General features: G+C 42.9%; 1 protein-coding gene across 1 annotated transcript in view; it reads left to right on the forward strand.

Moving 5' to 3' along the window:
- Nucleotides 1-25,600, forward strand: part of Piezo2 (piezo type mechanosensitive ion channel component 2) — a 285,223-nt gene that overhangs the window by 147,746 nt on the left and 111,877 nt on the right. The window contains exons 6-7 of the mRNA XM_075971116.1: nt 5,797-6,007; nt 8,580-8,793. Coding sequence (XP_075827231.1) covers nt 5,797-6,007; nt 8,580-8,793 — 425 coding nt within the window. The remainder of the gene's footprint in view (nt 1-5,796; nt 6,008-8,579; nt 8,794-25,600) is intronic.

The following is a 25,600-nucleotide window of genomic DNA, read 5'->3' on the forward strand; positions in this document are numbered from 1 at the left end:
ACAGCTTTACGTGCACAGTGTTGCCACGTTAGCCTCACATGCGTACGTGATGGCACAACAGCCACTTTTCCCTGGCCTCTCTTTGCCATCCCAGCGGAGGTTATCTGTCCTCTGTGATGAGCCAGAGCACTTTCCCCTCCCATCTGCAGACTCCTCTGTGAGAAGAAGCCATTCCATTAAGATAAACTGTTAACTTTGAAAAGTAAATAATGCATAAACAAGGGTGGCTCTTTAGAAAATGTTCCCTTGGGCTCTGAGACCTTTGGACTTAGTCCATGGGACTTTGATAGACATCCATGGAAATGCCTATGAAAGTCCACTTTCACCACAGAGAAGATAAAGGGGTTCAGCTGCAGCAGAAGCTCAGGTTTGAGGTCTAAGGCTTCAGTGGAACCTCAGAGACACGTTCCTCAATGTATTTTTGCAGAGAATGGAATCTTTAAAAGGGTTTGCACTGTAGAACACCCTTGCCACCAGCCTCCAAGCAGCCAAGATACGGAACCAAGATGGCCGCCTAGAATTGCTATGAGGAAGTCTCTGGCCATCGCTGCCAGAAACTTCCAGATTCTAACTCAGTGAGTGTGAGCTGGAGCTCGTTCTCCAGATAGGCTTGGGCTTTATGCCCTTAGATGGAATGATACAGTGTCGAGGGGAAGAAATATGGATGCTCAGGGCCTATCAAAAGTATTTGTGTGTCTTTGTCAAAATAGATGGGAAAGGACAGCCTGTGAGACATGCCACCTCAGGTGCAGAAACCAAATGTCCTGGGAGGAGACAGTGTCCACAGATACACCCTAACATGTTGTATCTACATCTAAAATCAGGAGCTTTTTCTTTTCAATAGTACTCTTATACTTTGTTTGGAATTTACATACAATATTTGCAGTTATTTATGGGGTACAATGTGGTGTTTCAGTATATGGATAAGTCGTAGGATCATCAAATGATATAATTGATACATCTATTACTGTGACTACTTCTTTGTGTTGAGGACACTTCAGTTCCTCCTTTAGCTAGTTTAAAAGAGGTATCCGTTAATACTACAGATACTCTGATGTATCCTTTCTTGCTGATAGGAACCTTCCACCCTCTGACTTCCCTACACCTGTACATCTGGCCAGCCTCTGGCCACCGAAGTTTGGCTTTTAGAATCCATATGCAAGTGATATCATGTCACATTGGTCTTTCTAGACCGACATGCTCCTTTGAGCACAATGTCCTAGAAGTCCATCCCTGTGGTCACAGGGGACAAGGACTTCCTGTCAAAATCAACGTCTTTTAAAGAAACAGAGTGAAGGACGTAGAAGTCTAAATAAGTTTATGTCCGACAAAAGAAATAATTTCACAAGCGATTTTACTGGACATTTTATACTGTGAAAGGTTCGCCTGCCTGATGTTTGGATTCTGAGGTGGCTTAGGAATCACAGGGGTTAAATCTTTGTTTCCGGCTGCTCCTCATTTCCTTCTAGATGGAGTTCAAGTCATGTTCCTGTAATGAAGCATGATTAATAAAAACTCAGAGACAGATATTGGGGTTCAATCTGAAGACGAGTAAAGCTAAACAGCCGGACACCAGCTCTTACCTTGACCTCAGTCCAAAAATGGTGATCCTGCCTCCAGGGAACTTCAAAATGAGACTGGGACTGAGAACTGTCTCCTCCCATTTTATAATCCTCTCTAATTCTGGAATTAAGGGCATGCACCACTTCCACCTGGTTTCTATGGCAAACTAGTACGGCTACTGGGATTAAAGGTGTGTGTCATTGCTGCCTGGTCTGTAAGGCTGGCCAGTGTCGCTGTTTTACTTTTCTGATCATCAGGCAAGCTTTATCTATATAATACAAATGAAATGCCATTTTACTGTAATGTGCCAGATTTCTCCAGCAAGCAAGGCTGCTTGTTAGTAAATATAATTCTCTACTCCTGCCAAATTCAGCAGAGGAATTTTTGATGGGGCAAGGGCCTGTCAATGTGCCACCTAAGGTGACTAGTGGCGGCAGATCTGACCCTGGCTGCAAGAATGGGATGATGGGGCTCACAGACACAGACCCACCTGCTTTTCGCTGGGCAGGTTTGAGACACACTTACCAATGAGGGTCTCAGAGAAGCCGGTGTAAAATCACTTAGAGCATCCAGAGCCACGAAGCGCGATGGCATGCCCTTAAAGCCCTGGTACCCCTTCCTGTCTCTGAGAGGCCAAGAGAAGGCATTTGTATGACCTAACCAAAGCTTGTGAGCCGAGAATGCTCTAATTTAATCAACATCTTTAACGATTCTCTAATAAAATAGTGAGTCATCTATCATGCAAGTTTTGATGTATTTTTTTCTGTTACTCAGGAGTTCCCTACCATGATTTTACTTCTCCAAGTGTGGCAAGATTTTTGCCACGCACTGCCTTCCACGAGGAAGAGCCGTTGAGGTGGTGGTGGCAGTGAGGGAGCTGCTCCCCTGGTGTCCAGAGAGAAACTGCTTTCCTGTGATCAGCAGAGGTGGAATTCTCTTGTATCTGGACATGATGGGTTCTTCTTGCAGAGCAAGGAGTAAGAAGAAAGACTAGCTTGAAATCCAGACCTGCTGCGGTAGGAAAGAGGCCCCATGGCCTGGAGATTGTATAGCCACGAGGAAAAGAGATAAAGAGAACCTGTGGATTCTGGTTCCCCAGCTGTTCCCTGCATGCCGTGCTCCTAGGCAAACCTAGGCCTAGGTGGGCAGCGTCCGAAAGATGAGCTATCTCTGAATTGTTCCTAGGGAATCCTTCAGCCAGGTGCCAGTGACCCCAGATTGACCTTCCCGGTTCCCACATTCACTTTCAACTTGTGCTAGCTGCCTGCTTAGCATCTTGGCGCTGAACTTGAAAGTGAGGGAAGGTGACCTGAAGGAAACTTGCTTTCTTCCTAACTGTCCCTCCCTTCATTAAAATAAACAAACAGGGCTGCCTCTCCTTCTCCCCACCCCCAACCCCCCTCACATTTACCAATGGGTTCTGTGCCTGGACCACAGGCAGCCACTCACGCAACAAGACAAACTCAAAGTCAACTTTAGCTCTTACACCTCCTAAGTTCCATCCGTGTATTCCCAGGCAGCCACTGGAATTACTCTATAAAAGATACTGTGCCATATTCCTTATTTAGAGAGATGCACGAGATGACAAATTTCACTTAGAGCCAATTAAAGAGAAATTATGTATGAAGAAACAGAATGGAGTTCGGCTGAATCTTACCAAGAGCTTCATCGGGAGGAGGGATGCATCATTCTAAGACTAGACAGAGGACAGATTAGTTTGTTGATAGTGATCTGAGAGCCATGGAGCGCATTGTGATGTGAGGTCCCAAAGCGAACCACTGGCTGAGCAGATGGGTCACCATGGCTGGTACAGGAGGAGGAACGAGTGGACAGGCTGCAAAGAGGTGGTCTGGGGAATACCATGTGGTTTGCAGACCATTCGTCTGTGAACTAGGATGCAAAGTCATCTGCTGAGAATGCGAAGAGAAGGAAAGAGCTGGCTTGGGGACACTTGTTTCCTGTCGCTCTCTCCTCCCCTGCATAGAGCCTTTGGATGGTTCTTCCTTCTGCCCAGGATGCTCTTTCCTGGGACTTTCACATGGCTGGTGACTCTGTGACATTTAGATCTTAGTCTAAATGTCATCTCTTCAGAGAGGGTCTCCGTGACCTTAAAATCTACCATAGCCGCGCCCTTCAGTCACAGCTGCATCCCACTTGACCTCTCTGAAGAGCCTTATTATGGGATGTTTAGCTTACTCGTTGGTTTACTACCTTCTGTGTGTATTACTGAGTCTCCACTAGACCTCTCAGGCACACTGGGTCTTGTATGGATGAAGCTTGTTAATGAATAAGTGTAAGCTCCTCTTTCCACCCCAGGAAAAACGTAAATACACTCATCTATTAGCCTCCAAGGTCTTATCCAGGAGCCTTGGAGATCCCCAAATTTGCACTTGCTCAAGTCCCTTGTATAAAAGCTGCCTAAAGTGTGCTCAGGGCCTGAGCACATCTTCCCCACCAAATGCCAGGGCTCCATCAAAGGATAATGGCAGAGAAATGACCGCATATTCAACACAGCCTCAGTTTTTTCAGATGTTACAAATCTGACTATGAACCCATGGGGATGCCGTGATGAATTGTTGCAAAGAACCTAGTTTATGTGTATGGAATTTAGTCAGCCCAGGGCTAAATCCTGTTAGGGAGATTGGTGTGTATGTTTGTGTGTGGGGATGTGTTAGTGTGTGTGATATGTTTAAGTGCATATGTATGTCGTGGGCATGTGTGTATATCTGTATGGATATATACATGGCTGTGCATGGGCATGTACCTGAGCATACAAGTGCATTTGTGTTCATAGGCACACAAATGGTTGTTTGGGAGGTGTATGCTTGTGTATGCAGTGTTCATGGGTGTGAGTATGTATGAATTATTGGATCAGGTTAGGTGGAGGAGTACCTTCCAGCTTTTTTTTTTTTTTTTTTTGCTAAACAGATAACCCAAGTCCTTTATGCTCTGTCTGCTTCTTGCTAACAAAATGTCTTTGCACCCCAAAGCCTCTCAGAATGTCCTTCCCTTGGTACCAGCCCTTCAGTCCTTTCTCGGTGAATCCAGTCTACTAAAAAACACAGCCTCAGATGAGTGCTGTGAGTGTCTGAGTCGAGCAGCTCAAGAAAGAGCCTGTGGCATGAGTAGAGAATCCAGATTTCACTGGTCTTCCCAGATGTGTAGCCCAGGCTGAGAGTCTCTGTGGCCCTTAGTCAGTTGCTCTAATCATCCAGGGCAAATATATGCAGACTTTCAACCTGGGGACAAATGCAGCATCCCTCGTCTTGACCAGACCCTTTTTGTCTTTGGGAATAGCTTCTATGTATGATTCCTTTAAAAAAAAATCCCAACCCCTTTAAAGAATGATTCTAATTAGAAAAAAATCCTTATTTAGTCTTTAAAAACACTCAAAACCCCCTTTATAGTCTTAGTTAAAAATAGTTCCTGGAGATTTGTATTTTTTCTTCTGTCTGCTTCTCCTTCCATCCCTAATGAGACAAAACCAAGGCACTGAATTCTTTAAGATCCAGTCAGCACAGAAGCCTCTTAAAAGACCCGACAGGAAGCCACAGCACTGTTAGGCAAGCAACTCAAGACCCCTGTCCTGGTCAGGAAATCCTGTAATGACCAACAAAGATAAACTTGAGAAGGAAGAGAGACGCCAGAGCTCTGATCATCACCCATCCCCACCTCTGCCCTAGTTTGCTTCTGTGGTTCTGTAAAACTAGCTAGCAACAGAGAAGCCTAGAACTGGGGAAAAAACATCCAGATAGATCATAGCTAAGATTGTTAATTGTCGCTGGGCGGTGGTGGCGCACGCCTTTAATCCCAGCACTTGGGAGGCAGAGTCAGGTGGATCTCTGTGAGTTCGAGACCAGCCTGGTCTAAAAGAGCTAGTTCCAGGACAGGCTCCAAAACCACAGAGAAACCCTGTCTCGAAAAACCAAAAAAAAAAAAAATTGTTAATTGTCCTGGTAGCTTTCTTCTACTTGTAAAAGAATGGTTGCAGGTAGGGAGCATGGGGCAGAGTATACGTAAGGAGTATAGATTGTCACTGGGACCCCAAGACAGGGGATATTATCTGTGTACTCCTTCAGGGGAATTGGAGTGACTTAGATTTGCTACCAAGAGACCTGGGGGCTGGTCATTTTACTGATTGGTGAAGCCGACCCCAGTGACCGACCCACAGACTAGGAGCCATAGGACCCCAGAAGTATGAACCGCTACATTCTCTGTTTCTCATTTCTTTAGGCTGGAGCAGAAAAGATGGACTCAGAGGAGGCACTGATCTATGAGGAGGACTTAGATGGAGAAGAAGGCATGGAGGGTGAGCTGGAAGAAAGCACAAAACTAAAAATGTTCCGCAGGCTCGCCTCCGTCGCCTCCAAGCTGAAGGAGTTCATCGGCAACATGATAACCACCGCAGGCAAGGTCGTGGTGACCATCCTGCTGGGCTCCTCGGGTAAGTGTGTCCCACAGTGGCTTCACCCTGAGATAGTCACAGCCTGGGATGTGCACAGTGAAAGACGGGATTAAAGGGAAAGACGAAAACGATGGATTCCAGGCCCTTGTAAAAACAGCCACTTGGGAAACCAACTTAGCCTCATTGGTCCAGCCCATTTCTAGTCTTGAGGCTTTCAGAAAAAAACTGCTAATCTCTGTCAAATCATCTTTTCCGTTTCTAAGTGAGTTCATTTTATATGTTTAGATTAAAATAAGAGCTATTTCTCTTCCCAGAAACTTTGAACTCTGATCTGTTGGCAATTAGTTATTTGAGTGTACAGGGCCAACCGTATCTTTATATCATGGAGTATTTGAAATCTTAATTTAACTCTCCAGGATATACGGTTTTTCTTCCCAAGTTAGATTGCAATCTTCCTCCACAGACAGTAACTTCCTTTAAATGTTGGCCACATTCTTCCATAATAATGTCATCCAGTGCTACCTCAACTTTCCCCTCCTCCCCTCCCACTGCCTACCACACTGGGAACTTTTTTTCCTGACATTTCTTTTATTTTTTACTTTTTTTTTATTAAGAATTTTTAATGCAATCTTCTCTCATGTTGCTTAGCTATCCCCATTCCCGCTCCCTCCCCTCCTCCCACCCTACCCTTCTCCCCACCCCTCCATCCACTCCTCAAAAATGGTACGGCTTCCCATGGGGAGTCACAAAGTCTGACACTTTACTTCAAGGCAAGACCAAGGCCCTCCCCACTATATCTAGGCTGAGCAAGGTATCCCTCCAAAGAGAATGTGCTCCTTGATGCCAATTCAAGCACTAGGGATGAATTCTGGTTCCACTGCCAGTGGCTCCACAGACTGTCCAAGCCTCACAACTGTCCCCCACTTTCGGTGGTCCTATGCGGGTTCCTCCTCTATTAGTCCAGAGTCAGTGAACTCTCACTAGCTCAAGTCAGCTGTTTCTGTGGGTTTCATCATCACGGTCTTGACCCCTTTGCTCATATTATTGCTCCTCCTTTTTTTGGACTGGTGTCTGGCAGAAGGCCAGTGCTTCCCTGTAGATCTCTTGGATAGGTAGGATCAACAGTAAAAATGGCAATCCTACCAAAAGCAATCTGGGAACTTCTTAAAGTGGACTCGTTCAGACTAAAGTTACAAAGGTGAAATAACTCCCCTTAGTAGGGGAAAAAACAAGAAGGAAGTAGAATTTTTGTGCAAATAAAACCCAGTATTTTATTTGAGAAGTCTGTTGAAAGTCCCTGATAAAGTTGCTTTAATATAAATGAGTTACCTCATCAGGTAGAACAAAATTGTAATGAGACTATAGTGTCCACAATATATAATGGTTTTTTTTTCATAAATCTCAGCTGGAAAAAAGTTCAATACCATGGTCATGCAGACAGCCCTGATTAAAACTCAGTGGACCATAAAGCAAAATCAAGAGGCTGGACAAATGGCTTAGTGGTTAAAAGCCCTTGTTGCTCTTCCAGAGGACTCACATTAGGACTCTAACACCCACATCAAGTGGAGGGGCTCACAACCACCTATAATTCCAGTTCCACCTATTAAATTCTTCTGATTTATATTGACACCTATAGGTGTGTGAGTGAGGACATACACACATGCACGTGCATGCACACAACAACTAAAATAGACACCTGCAGGTGTGTGAGTAAGCAGACACACACATGCACATATACACAAAAAACTCACACACCTGCACAAGTGCACACCCACACACACAAACTATGATAGACATCTACAGGTATGTGAATGAGGACACAGACACACAAAACTGAAATAGACACATGCAGGTGTGTAAGCAGACACACACATGCACATATACACAAAAAAACTCACACTCCTGCACAAGTGCACACACACACACACAAACTATGATAGACATCTACAGGTAGGCGAATGAGGACACAGACACACAAAACTGAAATAGACACCTATAGGCATGTGAGGATATGCCACACGCGCGCACACAAACACACATGAACACTCACACTAAAATAAATCTTTAAAAAGTAATTGATGTGAATGTGAGACAGAAATGTGTAGGAAGAGGAGAGCAGTGGGGAGCGGGGAGAGGGTTGGGGTGAGCGTGGTATATGCACAAGTGTGAAATTGTGAAATAAAATTTTAATTAATAAAAAACAATTGGTAAAAAGCACACTGCTCTAGAGAAGAGCTGGAGTGAGTGTACATATATTCCTGTAACTTGGAGGACAAGTTAGAAAAGGAAAACACCGAAGTGCGTATGCGGTTGTGCTGGTCAGAAACGGAGATGAATCCTCAGCTCTGATGAGGAGCCAAGGCTTCCTCATCACTGGTCTGAACTGAGCTCATAGCGTTACTCCCTCCACGTGTGGCTTCTTCCTACAAATGGTAGAGTGCTTAGGATCTGATGATGTCGACAGATTCTGGTTAATGGTGTTTAAATCTTGATCAATAGCGAAAATACACGAAGGGAATTCACATCATTTCCAGCCAGTGCACTCACCGATTGGCAAGCAAACGTCCTGCCCTTTTCCCCGTGTCATGGTTGTGTCTTTTTAACTCCGCAGGCATGATGCTGCCGTCCTTGACCTCAGCCGTGTACTTCTTTGTGTTTCTGGGTCTGTGCACCTGGTGGTCCTGGTGCAGGACTTTTGACCCGTTGCTATTCGGCTGCCTTTGTGTCCTGTTGGCGATCTTCACTGCTGGACACCTGATTGGGCTCTATCTGTACCAGTTTCAGTTCTTCCAAGAAGCGGTCCCACCCAATGACTACTACGCAAGGTAGGAGAAACCAGCACTATGTCAGAACGAGGCCACAGCCCTTTGCCATCCCTTGCGGCCTCCGTAATACCTTGTTAATCTGCCAGCTGGTACATTAAGCAAAGATTTGGCACAGCCGGGAAGCAGTCTAGTTCTGTAGTTTTATTGAGAACACAGTCTAGCAGGAAAGGAAGGGTATACTGGGATGAAGGTGCTGCTGGCATTGGGGCAGGAGCCGCTGCTGTCTGGAGCAGACAGGAGAGACACAGGGTCTCAGCCGAGGACACAAAAACATTTTACAGCTCTCACGGGCCAAACATATCATGGCAAGCTGAGCGTCAGAAACAATAGCAAATTGCCTGTAGAAACACCTAAAATTAAAAATACTGGAATCCAGGATTGTAGAGAACATGAAATAGATAACTATTTGCCTGAATTGAACATGGTTATTATGCCGACTCCTGGCTTTGAAAATGGGAATTCAAGAACTTAGAACTTTGGGGGAAAATTCTAGGCCACTCACAGTTCAAAGGGGAAACTCCTCCTTGCAGGACAGTGGCAGCTGTCGAAAAGCGAAGGAATGAACGGAGTTGAAAGTTACTCCTTCTCATTCCAAATGAAGTGTTTGATTCTGGCCACAGTCTGAAGTCTTTCCTTAAGTGTTGTAGGGGTGAAGACATCTGCCCTGTTGCCTCACCACCGTCTCCAGCTGCAAAGGGAAGCAATGCACAGATTGCTCGACACCTTCATCAGTGGACCAGTGTTGGTATTCCCAACACCAGGAGACCTTGCTATTTTACATCTTGGTGCCATGCAGTGTTTGAGGGCACAATGTCATGGTGTCCAGTGATTAGACCCGACCTCCAAACTAGAAGCTACATAAAGCTCAGAAATAATTTCAGATTGCCCGAGATGAAAACAGCCAGGAATTCCAAAAATATAGTTCTCTATATTCTCTCTCCAAAAATCAGTTTAATTTTGTTTAAAATGATCATATATAGAATGTGGCAAGGACAAGGTTGCTTTAAAAGAAAACTGGACACCCAGACACGTGTGCAGGGCATCTCTATGGTGAGCCAACAGTAGGTCCCTCAAAGATATTGGGGCTAAGTGAGGGACATTGTGGCTTCTGGATATTAATTTCTTACATTTATTGTTGATTTCATTATTTGTGAGTATGAGGCTGTCATTATTCTAGGAGCTACACTTAAGAATGAAGTGTTGTGATGAAATTTAAACATCACAAATTTTTTGTTTGGATAGCTTAGCAACAATAAGAATGACAGATTGTAGAAAAGGACACAGGGAGTAGCCAGCATTATTTGCACGCTCAGTATGGAGTTCTCTGTTGTCTGTTCATATGTTCTTTGTCTATCTAAAGTTCACAATTCCAAGTTACAGAAAGGAAAGGGAACACAAAAAGATGTCCGAGAGCATGAGTGGAAAGAACCAAAATTCCTCTCTCTTCTACACCCTTGGGTGTTGTTCTCTCATTGAGAAATGAGGGACTTGTCTTGGATGATACGTCAATCTCAGCGGCAGAGGTCTGCAACCCAGTGTGGTTGCTCCATGGTCGTAATTATGAATAAGAGTGTATAGATGCATTGATTCATGTATAAAGAGCATGCTAGTTTGAGTTCATGTCCCTATAGAACTAACACATTTTATTAGTCCTAATACCATTTGCGTTCAGCTAAAATAGAGTTGGCAACCTACATACGCATGCACATATGTACACACACACACACACAGAGAGAGAGAGAAGCAGGCACACAAAGGCACACATATGAGCATGCATACATGCACTCCAATAATGACAAACCCAGTGGGATCAACTGATGGTATTAATCTATAAACCTAAGAAGTGTAATCCAGTTTAATAAGAGAATCATGCAATATAGACACATTAAAACTTAGGAGTTTCTTTAATGGTGCATAGTGCATATTTATTTTGGGTGGAGGTGAATAAATACTAAACTTTAGTACAGACATTAGCCGTGAGCTCAATGAATCCTTCAGTTTCTTTGGGGCATTTAATTTTTTGGTTTATTGAACATATATAAAATGACTCTGTACTGTTGAAAGGGCTGGCTTTTTAGGGAATGACTTAATTGGAAATGTAAACATCCTCCGTGGGCCAGCAGCCTTTCTCCCTCCTAGCTTAGATTATTTTCTGCCACCTGGAGGCTGATGGTGGGAAAAAGATGACTTACAGCCATCATGAGAGCACATCTATGTCCCCAGCAGCTTTGCTGTCTGTAAAGAGTCACTTTGTGTCTTACAGGTCATAAATTCTGCCCTAGTTATATGGAGAAGTTGTCCTCTGCTGAAGCAGCCAAGACTAGACTTATAGAACCAATAGGACCATGTCCTAGCAAATTGTTCTATAAGGACATTGACATTTCAATTTTGTATTATTGTAATGTTTCACTAAATATATTATTTTTCTTTTGAGATTCTCTGACAGTTTACAATTTATAAACCATATTAAACTGTGCATGAAGTAGAATGGGTGGTAGACTAGACTTGGCCCTTGCTGTCCTGTGGCAAATACAACAGTAATATCACAGGGTTCCATGATTACTTGTTTAAACTGCCACAGAATTAAAATTATGCTTTATTATAGATATTTTGTAGATTGGTCTGTTATTCCCAGCCCTTACAGCAACCAGCAGCAAGTTATATTGCTCATCAACATATGAGAAGGACAAAGCTTGGCAACAGTAAACTCCCTTGAAGTTGTGTTTGTTCCCAACTTGAGAGTCATGAGACATTACATTGTATCTTTTCGATATTGAAATTTAAGTCATTAGTTTTCCCCTAAGAATCATTCCAATATGTTGCTGTTAACCCTAAAATTATAAGATCTAATTGAAGAAATCTAACTAGAGACTAACAATGATAGATAGATAAATAGATAATAGATAGATAGATAGATAGATAGATAGATAGATAGATAGATAGATACATGATAGATAGACATACAGACAGACAGACAGACAGATAGATATCATTTTGCATGGGCATTGTCACTGGTTTTTTATAACCACCAGGACTTGTACTCGTATACTCTTCCAGATAAGTTGATCCTGAAATCAGAAAGCAGTTTTTATCTTCTTTTCAGTCTTCAAGTGGACAGTCTGGTAGTAATAACCTTTATTTTCAGAAAAAAAAATAATTGAAGTCTTTGTCATCGTTTAATACACAACTTTGTTGGTGATTATTTGAAAAAAATGAAATAAATAGTAAATTACATACTTTTCGAAATGGAATTTTAACTCTCCAAAATAAATTCTGTTGATGCTTTTAGCCTGTATCATTCACTATTCTTCATATGCATTATAAAGGTAGATTTTAAAAACTTTAAATCCTGTCCATATGTTTTATAGCATACCATACTTATTGCTTGTTATTTTCCTGGTTGAGCAGCATTCTCCTAAAATAGACTCTTTGTAGGCTGAAACATGCTTGGCTGCACAGCTGTTGTGTCTTGATCCATCCTTGAGTTTTGACCAGGAGGGTTGTTCCTCTTGTTGCTGTCATAAACAATGCTATGGTGAGCATCACTTAGCTTTACTCTAAGCCAGCCTCATGGTGAGCAGCTGCAACCCTGGTCCTCTTGATTGAGAAAGAGCCTCTGCAGAACTATGAAGTGCTTGATCCTTCTGGAAAGTCCAGAACTTTCCGTAGTCTGCGGTCAGCACTATGTTAATCTACAGAACTATGGTGTTGTCATCATGCATGTGCTGTGTGGAAATTCATGTCTGTGAGTAGCACAGCTTGGAGATTCTGTTCCTCTTTAGGTCACTCTGTCATTAAATGTTGTGGCCCCAAAAGATTGCTGGATCCCTTCTAGGTTCATGCAGTTTATGGTGGAAATTCTCAGTTCTTTTACCCAGCAGAAAATACAGAAGAGATGGTTGGGATGTGTGGGAGAGATCAGGGCTCGTGTGGAAGTTTTATATGGTATTCAGTTAGGAGAGAGGTAGAGGCTACTTCCATGTGTGAGCACAGTGAGGGCATGACCAAGTTTTCCAAAGCAAAGTTCAGGACTCATTATTTGGCAGTGATAAATATATTTATAATGTGTAGTAATAGGGGCGACGGCGGGGCTGCGTTTCCAGCACCCCGCCCGCACGGCTAGCTTTACCCGAAATAATTACACGGACACTGTATTCATTTAAACACTGCTTTGGCTCATTTCTTTCTAGCCTCTTCTAGACTAATTCTCACATATTAATTTAGCCCATTTCTAATCATCTGTGTAGCGCCCCTAGGTGCGCTTACCGGGAAGATTTTAGCCTATGTCCATCCTGGGTCGGAGCTTCATAGCGTGCATCTTCCCTGGAGCGGGCAGCATGGTGTCTCTCTGAAGGCGTCTGCTCCGGAGAGCAGAGCTGTGGAGTCTGAGCTCACTTCCTCTTCCTCCCGGCATTCTGTTCTGTTTACTCCACCCACCTAAGGGTGGGCCTATCCAATGGGCCTAGCAGTTTCTTTATTGCTTAGCCAATGAAATCAACAGATTGATATATGACACTCCCACATCAATAATGATCAAAACAATGCTTCAAAAATGCATCATCTTAACGGAGTATAAAATGATAGTGAACATTTGGAATGATCTGGTACTAGTCGAGCGTCCCATTAGACCTGTTAACCCGGCTCCAGAAATTTCCTGTGAAAATAGAGAAGCCTGTGAGGAATGACATCATCAGCAGGGACCTTCTGCTTGAGAGATGAAGTAACAGTGGGAGAACTAAAAGGATGTGGCTGATACCGAGTCCAGCTCCATGTTTGCGGGGAATGTGCAGAGATGCCTCAGCATCCCCCTGTGAGAAGATCACCAAGCATAGGAATCTGGGAGTGCAGGACCACTTCTGTGCAGAAGGCCTGAGGAGAAGGCAAGGATGCAGGTGGGAGACCCAATGCACGCTGCCTGTGATGATCAGGGAGTTTTATAAGCGCGCTGTGCATCCCCAAGCACAGGCACTCATTTCCCTGTACTCGGCGATGATATCTACTAAAAGCCAATGTCGATAACTTGCTAACATAGCTTTGGACGGCATTTCCTTGGAAGATCATCTCTAAAGAAAGTTGGGCTAAAAACAGCCTGTGTGTGACATTGGCCTGGCCCCTTGCTCAATTGTCTGAGTTATCTAGAGCAGGTTTTGAGATAGGTGAGGGTGCTGGACAGGGAAGTGGGCTGAACTGACTGCTTCTGTTCTCCCAGCTGGATCATCAGAACGCATGCCTTCATTTCTTGATCCTCTTCGTGAACATTCCATTCTTACAAAGCACCAGGTGCACTCTAGGGTGTCCCCCCCCCCTTTGCCCTGCATTTGTGGAACTTATCACAACCCCCTCAACTTTTTCCAGCTTGTTCACAGACTCACTAGAAAAGTTGGGCTCTTTTGCTCAAATTTCTGTTTTCATTTTGCTACTTCTTATTTTTTAACCCTAAATTACAGTTGAAAATACAACAATGGAAGCAACAGGAAAGATCCCTGGGTCATCCTCATGAAAATAACACCAGTAAATGAACCCACAATGACTTGTGCTGTTACCCTTTATCTGCTAGCTCAATAAATCACGATTAGAAAATGAATGGTGTTTGATGAAGGGAAAGCCCTTGTTTATTTTAGCCTTAACGCCATGTAAACAAAAGAAACAGCAAACTCTGGGACGCCAACATTGCAAGCTTACTCTGTGACAAACAAGAAAAAAATGTAAAAGACAAACATTTAAAAGTTCAGGGTCATTTGTGCTGTTTGTCCTTTTGTGGGGTAGTGGTTAAGTGTCTTTGTGTGAAAGGGGAAATAAAGTCCCACAGTGCACATCTTTCTCTTCTGGTGTAAAAAGAGCAGAACATGCTCAGAAAATGAAGGAATACTAAGTGTTTCTCTACTAGGAGCCTGAACTTTTCTTGCTTTGCTTAGAAGATCCAGGTGTTTTCAACTGCAGCTGGCATCGCTGGGAATGCCCGGCTTGCATTTCATGGGTCTGAGGACCAGCAAACTGAATCAGCAAATAAAGGCTCAGGTGATGTCAGTTTTCATTTGACAAAATACTTTATGTGAAAAGAGCCCAGTGAGTGGCAGAAAAAAAATCAATGTAGAGTATTTCATTCTAATACTAGGGAATGTCGACTTGAACCCAAATCTGTGAGCGCTTCTTTGTCTGTTTGTGACAATAGAGTCAGCATGTCCCATAGCATTGTTTCACTGGCAGTGTGGCAGAGGACACAATTGTAAACAAACACTGATAGCATTTTAGGAAGAATCCTATGGTTAAGTGACTTAGTCTATAGGTCCCAGGCAATGTTTGTGTGTGCTCATTACAAAAATGAGCAATAGGAGCCAAAGAAAAATGAATTACATTCTCCACAGGTAAATGGAAGTCTATATGTTTAAGTCAATGGGACCTAACCACGTGGACCCCACAAGTCTATCTGGACTGCAGATCACAACACTGTGATCTCCTGGTATGGTGCAAACTCCAAACCTCAGGCAGCAGGGTACCCTACCAGCCATGACACCTGCAGGTACAGCTTCTAACTGGCTACAGGACCTTCGTCAGGGCTGTTTATTAAGTCCTGTGACTGCCATCTTCCCCACCTTATCTTCCAGACCTTAGGCTTAGATTAAATGTTGTGGACAAGATTTTTTTTCTCCCTTTGCCTACCTCTCAGGAAGAATTTCTCTTAGGATTTTACAGAGAAGATGTCTTATGCTCTGCAGCAACAGCTAGAATTTCTTTCAGTTGGTCAGATGATGTAACTCATTCAACAGCGTCCATAGCTGTGACATCAGCTAACCTGCAGACCCTTGACCACAAGTCGTGACCTTCTGTCCATAAGTTCTCTTCACTTCCATCAAGAATTACATGGGCCCCACAGTCTCAAAAATACGACAGTAAGAGCGTGATACTAATGCTTCACAGCTTAGGAATCTAGAATCCTGGCCTTGCCCTTTCCTGGAACAGGTCCCCCCACTTTTTGTTAAATAGGCATGGGAATGTAGCCTCACAAGAGTGAGGATATTGCATTAAAAGGATAACACACTCCAAGTGCATGGTGATATGAGGATACTAAATTTATAAAAAGGAAAGGAAAGAAAAGGAAAGGAAAGGAAAGGAAAGGAAGGAAGGAAGGAAGGAAGGAAGGAAGGAAGGAAGGAAGGAAGGAAGGAAGAAGCTTTTTAGTGTTTGAAGTCAAACTCACGGTGTGAGCTCTACATCCCATATGACCTTGAGGTCCTGAGCACATAGAGTTGGACAGCCTTGCCACTGGAAAGGCTCTCCCCCTCCATATTTAACTCACTGGCTTCTTCTCAAAGCCTAGCTTGGCTATTTCATTCTAGAAACATCCTCCTTTTGTGATGAGAAAGTATTTCCTTCTGCACTGCTCCCCTCTGAAAACGTTTTCCTTGGTGTTTGCTGCAATGAACTATAGTAACTCAGTGTGTCCCTGGGTCCTGGTTTTCAGGGACCGTGAAAAGCTCCTGGGTTCTGGAAGGTTACACACTGGACTCCCAGATCTTGATTCAACCTTTTTATTTCTTTCATGGCTTCCTCCCAAGCCTTGTATTTTAGTCCTTTATATCATCAGGCACAAAGCAAAGACTTCCTGAATTCCAAACCCCAGAGGCAGCCATGATGGGGTAAGATGATACATGAGAAAATGGTTTCCTAAGAAAGGTCCCTGTCGATTTTAAAATACCTATTGACCCCTGACTTTATGGTCCATGTCTGAGAGCCTATCTATACAAAGGTAGCTAAGAAACTAAGAAACATTGTGATCGTAGCAGTGACATTCTCTAGGTACCGTGTTGCTAAATACATAGCGTTTCCTTTTAAAATGATTTAGGGTAGACATGGCGATGCAGTCTTAGAAGCCCAGCACCTGGGATCACGAGGCAGGAGGATTTAGGACTTAAGGCACAATATATATATAAAAACGTAACAATATTCATAGCACACATTGCTCTAACAATTTCCATTATTGGCTTCCCCTTTTCTAGTTTGGATATCCAAATAATGGTAGCCTCGTAGAGTGAGTTGAGAACACTGACCTTTGAAATGACTTGAGAATTATTTTCTCTTCTTTGATGATTAGCATCGCTGTTATAAAAAAAAAAAAAAAGAAACCACCAAGTTTGATCTGATTGACCAAGGGAAAGCATTTGGGTTTGTATTTGAAGTTTTCTTTATTGGAATTTTTTCTAGCCCCCCAAAATTCAGTTTCCGTTGTGGCTATAAGACTTTTTGAGTTTCAGTCGTTTGTGTCTTTCAAGGAATTTGCCTTTGTGTATATTTTCAAATGCGTTGTTGTGGTGACACTCCGTGTGGGGTCCTGACTTGAAGCCAGGAGATCTGACACACCACTAGCGACCTTTCCGGTCACTGAGCTTCAGAGCTGCATGTGTTCTCGCAATAACGCGGATGCTTTGCCAGGTTGTCATGAGGCTCATGACAGAGAAGCACACCACATGCTTGCTGTGGATCTTCTCTTCCAGGGTGCACATTACTGATTATGAACCCTCAAGAACTCGAAAGTGAGTTACTTCCACTCGTACTGACACTGCAGCCACTTAAGAGAAATTTTATCTGTAACAGAAATGCCTACACATCCCGCCTCTTGTCTGGTATCCCCTAGAAGACACAAGACTTACTATCTCAAGAAAGGGCATGGAAGATCACAGGGTCCATAACATCCTTCTCATGTCTTCCCCATGGTGGGATGTACCCAGGCGAGGGGAAGAAGCCCTAGATTTAAAATCCGCTCAGCAAGTGTAAACACTCTTGTGAGTGCTAGGTGTGACATCAGAGAAGTAATGCCTGTAATAGCTGCACTGCACAGAAAAACATTTCCAAACGGCCTCAGTGTGTTCACAGTCATCACAGCCCCGAGTATGGAGCATTTCTGCCGGGTACAAAGTTGGCCCTAGGACAGAATGCTATTCTAAAGCAGTGTTCCACGAATGTAGCCTAACACTCAATTGCAGCAAATTGGAGCACAGTGAAGACATGCCTGTGCCTTTAGACACTTCAAAGGAATGATGCAGATCCCAGGGGACTCGGGGTAAAGTTTTTCCAAGCTTGCAAAAACAGTGCAGTGTGAAATCTGTCAGATTAACATTTTCTCACACACATGGAAACATGTTTAAAGTCTAAGTAAGAAACTAATGAAAAAGGAAGGTTCGGTCTTGGCTGTGCTTTCTGTATGATGCAATGCAGGGGAGGACTCGGAGCCCAAAGTACCAAAAGCTCAAATGGGAAAGGCAGAATTATACTCAGATAGATGGAATGCTATGGAACTTGAGAGATTTTTTTTTAAGTAAGATTCCTTAAGAGTGTTTTCAATCTGGTTCTAACTGAGCCATTTGCCTAACATGGAGGAAATGTCGTAAGATGGTTCGAAGCCGAAACATTGCTTTCTGTGAACGTCTGAATAGCTCCTGTTTTTCTGAAAGGGGATCCTTGATCTCAGCCATAATCACAATGTCATTCTTCGGCACTCACCAGCAATTCGATTTTGGCCTTTTATTTGTGCCCCAGAATTTTGGATTGAGGAGGCTTTGACAGCCCCCGCTACTGGTCCTGAACGATTGTAAAAGGAAGGCCTTGTGGCTGACGGTGACAGCTGGTATCTTTGTTACTTACTCCCTTGCCACTCATCCTGGCATTTCAAAGGCGATGGAGATCTCTGCAAACTAGTTCAGAGGTGGGTGTAGCTGAGAGGAGTCTTAGGGGCTCTTGCTTTGCACTGGGATATCCCTGAATCCAAAGCCTAAGCTCTAGACTTGGATAACTGTCATGGAGGTCAGACCTTGCTATGGTACCAGGTCTCAGGTTCCCAGTCTGTCAGTTCAGGTACCCTCTCCACTATTGCTTATGGTCTCAGCTGGGGTTATCCTTGTGGATTCCTGGGAATTCCCCTAGTGCCAGGTTTCTTGCTAGCCCCATAATGGCTCCCTCTATCAAGATATCTTTCCTTGCTCTCCCTCTTTGTCCTTTCCCCAACTTGACTATCCCTTTCCTTCCAAGTACTCCTCCCTTCTCCTTTTCTCCCATCCTCCTCTCCTTCCACCCTCCCTCCTCCTGCCACCCCCACACTCCCAATTTTCTCAGGAGATCTTGTCTATTTCTCCTTTCTAGAGGGATCCATGTATGTTTACTCTTAGCGTTCTCCATGTTACCTAGCTTCTCTGGGGTCGTTAACTATATGCTGGTTATCCTTTGCTTTATGTCTAATATCCACCTAAGAATGAGTACATACCGTGTTTTTTTTCTGGGTCTGGGTTACCTCACTCTGAATGGTTTTCTCTAGTTCCATCCATTTGCATGTATATTTCAAGATGTCATTTTTTTAACCACTCAGTAGTACTCCATTGTGTAAATAAAGACACTTTCTTTATCCATTCTTCAGTTGAGGGGCATCTAGGTTGTTTCCAGGTTCTGGCTATTATGAATAATGCTGCTATGAACATAGTTGAGCAAGTGTCCTTGTAGTATGATTGAGCATCCTTTAGGTATATGCCCAAGAATGGTATTGCTGGGTCTAATGTAAGAAGTGGACATGGATATTCTGAAGGACAGACAGTACATTTAGACAAGAGCAGAAGACCGTAGCCTTGGCTGAAGTCTGTCCACAGCTGTGAGTGCTCCCAGTAGTTCTTTATCCTTTCTTTGATTTCAGATGAAAGAAATATACCTGGCGAACACAGTAAGGCATAGTTACAGTGCTCGTAATTCTACACACTATTCCAAACTTCCCCCCCTGGGTGCCACATCTCAGCACCTCTGTATGGACATTATGAGGAGGTATATATGAAAACATATATATGAAGAGATATATAATCCCTCTGTAGGGACGCATAGTTCAAAAATCATTTAAACAGGACCCATATAGACTCTTGTTTACTAGAGCCAGCATAAGCAAAGCGTATGTCATACTTCACAGCAATAATACTTAGGCTGGTAGCAGCCAGAATATTGGGAGCACGTATTCTGTGTCAGGTCCTGTGGTATTACATCTCTATACATGACAGCATATAACCTAGAAATTACCAACAAAGTATGGAGGTCAACAACAGATGAACCATGTTTTCAAATGAACTGCTTTCTAGTTCCCAGTGTTTTCTGATCGTCATTAAATTGTGTCTTGGCATGAGAAGTAGGGAGGGGTGTCAGGTAGACGTTGGAAAGGCAAGGTAGATAAGTGACCGCTTGTGTTCTTCTCAGCTCATATACACGATTTGAAGTAGATCCATAAGCTTTAGAGTCAATCATCCAGTCAGCACAGCAAGGTATTGTTTGCCTGCTGGGGAATAGCTTCACTATCCGCTGTTGAGACTCAGCATTATGCATCCCAGCAATGACCAGAAGGAAAGGAACAGAGCCAGGATGCTTAGGGGAGTGAGCCCAGAGACAGCGAACCGACTGAGAGGGACTCTCTGCACTGTGGGGATTGCTGAACACAGTACCTCAGTGGGAGAACCATCACAGACGATGCATTAAAGCAGAAATTCACTTTTGGATTCTAACTGGGAGAAATGGAAATGACCCTGACAGATGGGGTCCATTTGTGTGAGCTTCTAATACTGCACTGCCAGAGTACACAAATGATTTTTACAGTGGAAACAACACAAAGGCTCCTGTTGGCTCTCCGAAGTGGAGCATTTTTTGAAGACTCGCTGAGCAGAGTTGAGCTTCAGTGAAAATTGCTATAATGTAAATGATCCCTGGAACAACTGGGTTAGGAGTTTCACTGTGTAGCTAAGTTTAGCCCCAGGCATATTGCCAGCATAACATTATGTTCATATTTTAATGAAACAAAGGCATAAAGCCTGCTAGAAACATGGAGAACAGCTATCTGGAAGGTTTCTCTGGCTCTGTAGGTATATCTATTTTGTATCTGATGACAAACACCTTAGTGGCTTCTTGCTCAATATTCTAAATCTGGAATGTCTGTTTCTCATTCTGTTTTCCACCTCCTTGCCAACACACAGGATTCATTTGTGTAGACTAGGAGCAAGGAAAGCTTTTTAGTCTATCTGAGATGCCCTATAACGTGAATAGAAGACTACATGGCTTCTTCATAAGCTCGTCTCAGGACCCGAGACAGAGAAGTCAAAGTAGAAGGGACAGTAGGCTTGGAATAGGGTCAGGTCAAACATCTGACGTCACAGGCGGTTGGCTTCTGGCAGTGTAGTCCCATGGCAGAGGGGCTAAGAGGGCCTCAAGGACCTCTTTTACAAGGCCGCTAAGGACACTAGTAAGAGTGGGTGAGCAGAAAGCAAACCCTACTGAGAGCAGTACAGAAAAGGGAAAGAGTGGCTGAAGAGAAGATAGACCAGGACGTTGAGATTTCATTAGTAGGAAAATAAAGCTCTCAGCCTGAATGAGAGGGGGCTTGAGTGGATTGCCAAGGCTTGCTTATCCAGGGACATTTTAACTATAATGATGTCATTACCTAGCCAATTACAACCCCCACCTCACCCTACTTAATACATGATCTCCAGGTTCAACCAGAAAGAAGCTCATGTTGGTTTTTCATGTCCACCCATTCAGGCATGGTTGAAGTTCCCTTTATCCATATCTGATTCTGGACTTGTTAACTTGTTGGCCTTAACCATCTGCTAGCCCCTAGTCAGCCCCTAGTGTTGCTGCTCCTGATCCTAAAGTGTCTCAGGTACAATTACCCTAAGCTCTTTGTTTCTCCAGACGACCAAGAAGCATTCCAAGTTGCTGTTACTTAATTCCTTGCCTACAGGATGGTCTGAAGTCTCTTCTGTAAGATGGGCAGAGGCTTTCTTAGAAGCCAGTTTCCCTTGAAATTTAGACAGTCTTATAATTAGCTGCAGTAGAAGTAAACAATATGGAAGGCTGGTAGTGTCTTGTCTGGATTTCCAGAGGGCTTTGTTGGGGTGGCAGGACCAGAGCTTTGTCCCTCCTATCTCTTTAGCTGGGTTATCTCGTGTTAGCTACAAGCTAACTCGTTCGTTCTTCTCAGTGCTGCGGACATTGTCATGCTGTATTAATCCTTAATCTTCCTTCTAACCTAATGTTGCTGTGACATGTAACTTACATTTTTCACCATTTTTCTTACTGTTTAGAAGAAGCTAACTCCCCCTTCATTAGGAAGTAGAAAAATAGGGAGATTTACCAAAGGAATAAACTAACAAATGGAAATGGATCCTAATAATGGTCTCTGGAAAACTTTGAGTAACAAATTAAAACCCAAATGTAGTATTGAATTAAAACCAAAACTATGGAGACCAGGGGCATTGCTCAGTCAGTAAGGTGCCTCCTGCACCAACATAGAGACCTGAGTTCAGATTTCCAGCACCCACTTAAAGGCCGTGTGTGGTGGCACATGTCTATAGCCCCAACACTGGGGGCAGGGAGGGACAAGGACAAGCACATCCCTGAAGTTCTTGGCCACCCAACTTAGCTGAATTGATGAGCCTGTTTCCAGTGAGAAACATGTCTCATAACATAATAATAATAATAACAATAACAATAATAATAATAATGTAGAGAGTGATGGGAAGGTCACTCAATGTAGACCTCTGGTCTCCACATTTATTTGGACACTTGTACCTATACATACATATGGATATATCCACAGACACCTGTATATACAATGTGTACACACCCATACACATGCACACGTGCATAGCCCCATATGACCAAGCTGTACAATACATATCCTTGCATAGTGATGTAAGTAAATGATTGGATAAATAAATGTTCTGCATGGTGATTCAGTAATGCAGTGTCTTGGCATATGGATCTGGTCTGAATAAAGAGCATTAAGTAAACACTAAATAAGTCTGAATACAGTTTGCCCTTAGTTAAAAGTGTTATATAAGGGTTTAGGGAGATAAATCAGTAACGTCAATAAAGTTCCTGTCTTGTAACTACAAGGACCTGGGTTTGATTCCCAGAACCCACCTTTAATAAAGAAAAGCCAAACCTGGTGACACATCCTTCCTATCCCACACTGAGGAAATGGAAACTGGTGGCTTCCTGTTGCTCACTGGCCGGCCAGTCTAGCTTGTTTGGTGAGTTTGAAGCCAGTTCCTGTCTCAAAGAAAAGGTGGGTGTAAATCAATGGGACAGCGTTAATATGTGCATCCTGTGGATATGATTAAGTTGGGATTACAGTCTCTGTGATGGGATTGATGATCTTATAAAAGAGATATAAAAATCTTTTCTTCTCACTTGCCATGAGAGGGCACAGCCAAATTTTGCTGGCTTGAGAGCAAAGACCAGACTCTTAGCAAAGGCAGAATTAGTGCGTATGGGATTGTGGGCAATGAGACTGCTTCTACCATTTATGAACTCTCCAGTCAACCAGTCAAGGTTTTGTAGTTGTTGTTGTTGTTAGAGCAGTAGAAATGGACTACAAGGGGCACCGTATAGTATCCCATTGTCATCAACACAGGAGTAACGTAGCTCCTCTAAGCCCTCTAGAATTTGTCCTTACCCTCTTCCCTGCTAGCCACTCATGGTTTTAACTTGTCTTTCTCTAAGAAGATGTTGAATATCTTTTGATGTTTTTTTCAACTGGACACAAGCTAGAATCAAAAGGAAAGAGGAAATTCAACTGCAAAAAAACCAAACCAAACCAAAACAAACCAAAACAAAAAAACAAATGTCTTCATCAGATTGTAGGTAAGTCTTGGGGCATTTTCTGATTTCTAATTGATAGAGGAGGTTCTAGTCCACTGGAGAGAGTGGCACCCTGGGAAGATGGTCCTGGATGCTATGTGAAACTGGACTGAGCAAGCAGCACTCCTCATGGCCTCTGCTTCAACTCCTGACTCTGGTTCCTTTGGTTCCTGCCCTGACTTTCCTCAGTGAGGGACTGTTACCTGGAACTATAAAAATAATAATCCCTTTTTTCCCCAAGTTGCTTTTGGTTATGGTATTTATCCTAGCAACAAAAACCTAACGTCAAGACACTTTGTATGCATATTAGTGGCAAAAAGTACATTCAAATGTAATTTTATATATATATATATATATAGATAGATAGATAGATAGATAGATAGTTAAAAACATGCAGAATTCATATGCATTATCTATGAATGCACAATAACTGCATATGTAGCAATTACTTAAAATAAGCATAAAACAAAAGTAAAATAAATGTCAATGAGCAAACTCGGGGAGATGTCCAGGAAGAAGGAAGAGAGGGAGGGAGTAATGGAAAGAGGTAGCTGTGTCCCTGAATTTCTTTCTTTCTCTTAATGCTGCCAACAGAATCAATGTGACAAAAGCTAGTATCAGTCTGTTCTGGCAGTGTGCAACTATGTAAGCATCTGCTGACACACAGTGCACCTTATAGTCACATCTATGTCAAATTTTAAATCCTTTAACTTGTCTTTTTGGTTCAGTCACTGACATAGTCCCCAAGTCTCTTTGGGGCCTTCTTGGGCAGATTCTTGTCCACCCACACAATTAGCATTGTTAGCCCTTAAATGCTTCTCCCTTTCCTCTGTCTCTCCCCACAGCCAGCTTTCAATATTGTGTTCCTACAGCTTCAGTGATGCATGTAAAATGACTGAACCTGGCTCAAAGGTAAAAGATGACCTTCTCGAGTTTCTCCAGAATAATACGCCATTCTGTACCGTCAATGTTCCACATTACTAGGTAGCAGATGGCGATTCCACACCAATAACAATGTGTGGGAATTCAAATCTCTCATTTTTGAGTGGACAGTTTAAGGAGTCACAGTCGTTATGAAGGGAATGAAACGCTTTATTGCAATAGTTTTGTTAGAAATATCCAAATGTGAAATGATTCAAACCCATTCATATGGCTTTTCAAAGCCAGGTAATCTGAAAGTTCAAAACAATTAAGTAATCTCTCTCTCTCTCTCTCTCTCTCTCTCTCTCTCTCTCTCTCTGTGTGTGTGTGTGTGTGTGTGAGAGAGAGAGAGAGAGAGAGAGAGAGAGAGACAGAGACAGAGAAAGACAGAGACAGAGAGATGCTAAGATATAAATTATCAGGACCATTTGTCTTGAAAGCAAAGTTTCAGGGACTGCAGATGGTTCTGTGACTAAGAGCATGTATTGTTCTTACAGAGTTTAATTCACAGCATCCATGTCTGGAGGCTCACAATCATCTGTAACTCCAGATGCAGGGGAACCAATGGTCTCTTCTTGCCTCAGGGCTCAAGGGACATTGTAATGCACATACTTACATAGATATACACACACATAATTAAAAAATAAAATGCGTCTTTTTTAAAAAAGAAATCAAAGTTTCAGAGTGGTGGTATGAATTCTCATAAAACCCATTTCTGTGTGGAACTCTGTCATTGAATGAACGTTTCTGATAATGACTGTGAGCTCATAAAATACCCTAACTATTTGGGGATCCTAAAATATTATGTCATCTTTAAATTATTCTGATATTAGAATATAAACTCTGTAGTTTTAGAAATGGCCTTATCACATTTAAAAATGTTCCTATATTTTTAAGATAGCTAAATTTCAAAAGATTCTTTAGACTGCTAATTTATCCGAATTTAGATGTCAATATTATTTCCCAAGTCCAATTTGTGAATATGAATTAAATCCAAACTTATCAGGCTTACAGTTGCTGGCTGTCTCTTGGCTTATATAATAGCTCCTTCTAGAAACCAGAAGGTAGATAAGCAAGGACAGCTTACCAACCTAGCTTATGATGCCCAATACACCTATAGGAAACAAGAAGGGAGCCAGAAGTTGCTTTCAGAGTCTCTCCATCTTTTTCGCGAGACCTGATTTTGCTAGATCAGCAGCTCTGGTTTTCCCACACTTCTCATGGACGTAGG

This window comes from Microtus pennsylvanicus, chromosome 4, assembly GCF_037038515.1.
Source record: "Microtus pennsylvanicus isolate mMicPen1 chromosome 4, mMicPen1.hap1, whole genome shotgun sequence".
NCBI lineage: Eukaryota > Metazoa > Chordata > Mammalia > Rodentia > Cricetidae > Microtus > Microtus pennsylvanicus.